The sequence below is a fragment of the Pyxicephalus adspersus genome, unplaced genomic scaffold (assembly GCF_032062135.1).
Source record: "Pyxicephalus adspersus unplaced genomic scaffold, UCB_Pads_2.0 Sca1576, whole genome shotgun sequence".
NCBI classification, from domain to species: domain Eukaryota; kingdom Metazoa; phylum Chordata; class Amphibia; order Anura; family Pyxicephalidae; genus Pyxicephalus; species Pyxicephalus adspersus.
This window is the reverse complement of record NW_027318583.1, coordinates 1-5,275: the sequence shown is the minus strand read 5'-3', so window position 1 is coordinate 5,275 and position 5,275 is coordinate 1. Positions and strand designations below refer to the sequence as shown.

The window sequence follows — 5,275 nt, the reverse complement described above, 5'->3', positions numbered from 1 at the left end:
AGTCCCTTTAGGCAATCCGTTCAATTGTTCATCCCACAGACTGATTTCGATTACTTTGGAGAATGCATACTTTGGACTCGGGTTGGGCCCAAGTCTCGAGTGGTTCGGGCTCAAAAATGCATGATGTGTTTGGGGCTCATGTCGTCCTCAATTCTAATGATCAAGGTGAGTGGATAGACGAGAAAGAAAGAGGATTGAGGCTCGAATTATTAGTGTGTATTTTTCTATTCACAATTGGTACATATATAATTATACAATATTGGTTTGACACCATATATCATGTGCCCTTCTGCAGATTCCTGAAAATACCTTTATACAGCAAACCAACCAATTTCCTTTCCCAAATCCATCTCGGGGTGAGTAAGCCCCCACCCTTCATTATAGAACAGTGTCTCCACTTTTACAGACCCATTGTCCATTTTATAGAAAAGTCACATGGATTTGTTGGAGTGTCACACTGGTCTTATTGAGCAACAGAAGACATTTTCGGAGCTTACCAGCCCCCCTTTATCATAATGTACAGTAGCAGGGAATAGAGAACAAATACATGCCGGACCATTGGAATGCTATAGAACCAAGAATGGTCAGTCAGGCCTGCCATCCAATGTACAGTAAAAGTACAGAAGCTTTCAATGAGCTTTTGACTGGGCGCTACCCAAGAAGTGGTCTTCTACTGGCAGCTGCTAGTTGGACCTGTGCATATCCAGCACCGCATGTTTGCTTTTTCCAGAATGGGAGGGTAGGGTTCTGGTCTATTTCTCTGGCAGCCAGATTCAGGACGTGCATAGGAGAGGAGAACACCTGCTCACTACCATATATCCCATTAAGGAAGATCCCAAGTCTGTTGAAGGGTCTGCTTTCAGTAATAGGAGGCCCCCCGCCAATTTTTGTGGGCCAGGGTTGCAAATGTCTACAACCTCCACCCCTCCCCCACTTCTGGTAGAGAGTGTGTTTGAAATAGTGTCCCTTATGGGGAGAATATACACTTTGATCTACCGCTCTACTATGAAGACATGGAAGAAAAAGGAGGGAGACATGCATAAGGGAAGCGGTTAAGGGAGAGGAAATGTGGAGAGAATACAGGAAAACTAATTGAGAGAACCACAGGGGGTAGAATGAGGATAAGAAGAGACAGCACAACAAAAGTGAATATTTAGAACACCCACATGGGCAAGAGCAGGCAAAGCTAGCCACTCCACTTGAACCCGGCTTCCTAACTAGTTCAGTTCCCACCCTTCACCTGGGCCCAGCCAGAGAGATCCAGGTGTCCAGGAAGGGAGCCAGGTGCAAGGAAAGCCTGTTCCTCGATTTGTACCTCTCTTGCCAGTTAGCTCAGATTTGACTTTTGCAATGATGGAACCTGTGCAAATGGGGAAGGGTCACAAAGAAAATATTTGCTGGGGTCCAGCATCCTGCCTTGACCATACCTTCTGGATAATTAGGAAAAGGGGAAAGTTATTCCCATCACAAAAAGACAAATCTATTATCAGATAAAAACCTTTATTGGTTTAAAAAAAATGTTTTGACATTATAAAACCAAACAGGCATTATATCAACTGTTTCAGGAGGGCCCCTAGGAAGCGGAGGGCCACAGTAAGGATGGTGTACGTGGCTCACATGCTGGCGGCACCGCTGACGTTGCAGAGATCAGTGGTACAGCAAGACGTTTCTCCCGAGAAAACAAAGTTGAAGATGCCATTTCTACATGCAGATATGCAATCCTTCCTGATGTAAGAGTAATTGCCTGTAAAATAAAAACAAATGAAAAATTCTTCTGGGACCCTGCACCCCTCCCAGTATCAAATATTTAGGATCCGGCATGTAGCCAGAAAAGTCTAACCCTCATAAAGTATAACAGGGGACCCCAGGATGGATGAAGGTGGCCAAGCCTGGAGGATAACGATTACATGAATAGCCACAAGTTATTGGTAGGGTTTGATAGCCGAATATCATTGTTATATCAAGTATGTGGCTGTATTGTATGGTATTATTATATTAATAAACAGGATTTATATAGCGCCAACATATTACGCAGCGCTGTTCATTAAAAAGGGGTTGCAAATGACAGACAGACAGTGACACAGGAGGAGGAGAGGACCCTGCCCCGAAGAGCTTACAATCTAAGAGATGGGGGTTGAAAGTAAAGTGGAGGATGTGCAATGATAAGACGGACGGTGTGTCCCCTCAGATAGAATAATGAAATGTAATACCCATGCACTGTATACACAACAAAAGGAATATTCAGCTATTTCCATACAGAGCGTCCAATCACAGGAAGTTTAAGGATTTGTCTTTTTCTATATAAAGAATACGTCCTGTTCCATTGAATTATGCTTCACTTGTATTCTTGTGTATAATAAATACATAATTTTATCTTTATTTGGAACTTACTTGTGAATGTTAAAGCATCTCGGGAGGTTATTGATGCTCATTAGATAATAATTTATATTTTTGATTATGGCTTCATTCACATTTTTGGTTAGGTGCCCCCCTGCATTTATCCCCCCCCCCCCCATATCCCAGTCACCAATTGTAATTATTATTATTAATTATAATAATAATAAACAGTAGTAGCACCAACATATTACGCAGCGCTGTACAATAAATAGGGGTTGTAAATAACAGACAGATACAGACACAGGAGGAGGAAGAGATGACCCCGATTTATATAAATCTTCCAGTTGACACAGATAGAGTTTGGGGACACAAGGAGCACCAGTGAATGAGCGCATTCCCCCGGGGTTCCCCAATGATTACAATGGGTGGAAAGGGGGTCACATGGTGCTGGACAAAATTCTACAAATTCTACAGATCTGCTGGACGTGGATCTCAGGGCAACCGCAATTATGAACAAATCCTTTAGGGCGGAAGTAAACCCAAAACAATAAAATCACACTTACCTTAAATCCCGCAGAGCAGTCTATCCGTCACGAGGTTTCTTCTATCGGGTCCCGCGTCGTACTTCACCAGGAAATGAGGGGAATGGGGACATCTTCTGCAGCAATACCAATCTGAAAAAAAGAGACGTCACTTCCTTTTTGTGTGTACAATTCAGAAAGCCAAGAAAAATGTATTGTATGGGATACAGATGACAAAGTACCAAACAAAAATATTAAAAAAGCCATCTGTTCTGCACTGATCTATACAAAGCGGAGACATCAGTATTTTTTATAGCGCCATCATAATATGCAGCGCTGTACAAAGTCCATAGTCATGTGACTAGCTGTTCCTCAAAGGAGCTCACAATCTAATGTCCCTACCATATTCATATGTCATTATTACAGTCTAAGGGCAATTTGTTTTTGGAATGTGGGAGGAAACCGGAGTACGCGGAGGAAAACCCACACAAACACAGGGAGAAACTGCAAACTCCATGCAGATAGAGCCCTGGCCGAACCTAGGACCCAGGGTTGCAAAGGCCGGAATGCTAACCACTGAGCCACCATACTGCCCGTAGATTGCATACAGAGTATAATGATTCACTGAGAAGGGGTGCAGCCCCGTATTCTCTAGTAAAGTGAATTTATCATGAAGTTCCAGCCTGCAGGCAGATCGGAGTTCTTTTACTTTCACTGATGATGGGCAACAAGCTAGAAACTGGTGAATATGTACAGGAGGGGTGAAATGGTGAGTGTAAAATAGACTTTGCATGCACCAACTCCATACTGCATTCTGCAGGAGTTCACACATATCATCCCCCCCGCCTGAAGACCACCAGAAATTGCCCTACTTTTTGCCCCACTTGGGGCTGTTTCTCAATCTACCCCTGCACTATCCGAGTTAAATACTTGTTTGAGGTGAATGGGGGAGCAATTCCTCAGTCTCCTCTCCCTAGTGATCAGAATGCAACATTATACCTTTGTATCCATCACATGGTGAGAGTCTGCAGGGGCTGATCTCTGCCTGAATTTGTGACCACAACCAAGGAGACTCTGAGCTAGACCATATGATAGATGGTGTTCCTGGGGGAGACCTAAACAAAGATGGTGCATTCCTTCTGGAGAGAAAAGCAAACAAAGGCATTGTTCTATGATCCCTGTCAGAGGTAATACTAGGAGGTGTTACACTGATTTAGCTGATGACAGGTCCTCTTTAAGCTGCTTACATTCACACATACAGACCTGTGTCATTATAAATACCACTGATTACTTACAGACACGCTATGTCAGTGGTTGGCATGGGGTGTGAATTATACAATATGCCAGCTGAGGATACCAACCTACATGACTGTATCCCATAAAAGTTTTATTGCCAGTTGGCTGTCCTGAATGTGGAAAACATTTTTCCCAGAAGTCAGATCTCATGAAACATCAGGTGGTTCACACGCGGGAGAAGGCGTACCCCTGCTCTAGGTGCGGGAGATGTTTTTCCTATAGATCATCCCTTACCAGACATGAAAGAATCCACGGTGAGGAGAAGTCATATGTCTGTAACCTGTGCGGGAAAAACTTTTCTCGCCAATCAGATCTCACCAAACATGAAGCGCTTCACGTGGGGGAGATTTACTCTTGCTCCGAATGTGGCCAGTGCTTTCCCCACCATTCGGATCTTACAGAGCACGTAGCTGTCCACACGGGGGAGCTGTATTCCTGTTGTGAATGTGGACGGCATTTTTCACACAAATCGGATCTTACAGAACATGAGAGAGCTCACATGGCGGGACAAGATATCCAATTGCGGGAAACGTTTTCTCCTGAAGTCTCGTCACGGACATAAATGTTGGGAAGGAAAGCCGCATCTGTGGGTCAGGTTTATTCCCACAAAGTGAATCTCATTGCCTGTGATGTTATGTGGGTGAAAAGTCAAACTGATGGTCCATGTGTGGGAAGTGTTTTGTTGAGGAAGCCAACTGGATTCTATTGGACGCGGGAGATTCACCAGGGGTATGAAAATGTAATTGTGTCCCCCATATAGGAGGGGTTACAACCTCTGTGTTTATTATATTCCGTGTTCCCCCACCCTCCCCTGACTGTTGTCACCAAGAAGTCTTGGAATGCCCATCCTGATAAATCCCCTTAGAAGTGGTCTTTCAGAAGATTCACTCCGGTGAATTCTAGGAGTTGATGGAAAAGCATCAGCATGCATGACATGTTGGTGTGACACGGATTGACACGGAACACAAGGGGGCGCTGTAAGCGTGTTCATAATGTGCAATGTTGCAAGTTAACATGCATCGGGCATGCGTTGTGCTGCAGTTTCTGTTTGGTAAGATAAATAAAGGGCCATGGAAGGGGGGCCACATGGTAGTGAAGATGGGGCATTCATTCCAGTAGCG

At 44.2% G+C, this 5,275-nt stretch overlaps 1 protein-coding gene across 1 annotated transcript; it reads left to right on the top strand.

The window, feature by feature from the left end:
* Positions 1-4,260: 4,260 nt before the first annotated feature.
* LOC140321245 (uncharacterized) lies at positions 4,261-5,269 on the top strand (the record flags this gene model as incomplete). Its single annotated transcript, XM_072398075.1, is given in 1 exon segment — positions 4,261-5,269. A coding segment is annotated over 1 exon segment (456 nt), but the record flags the coding sequence as incomplete, so codon positions are not given.
* Between the last annotated feature and the right edge of the window lie 6 nt (positions 5,270-5,275).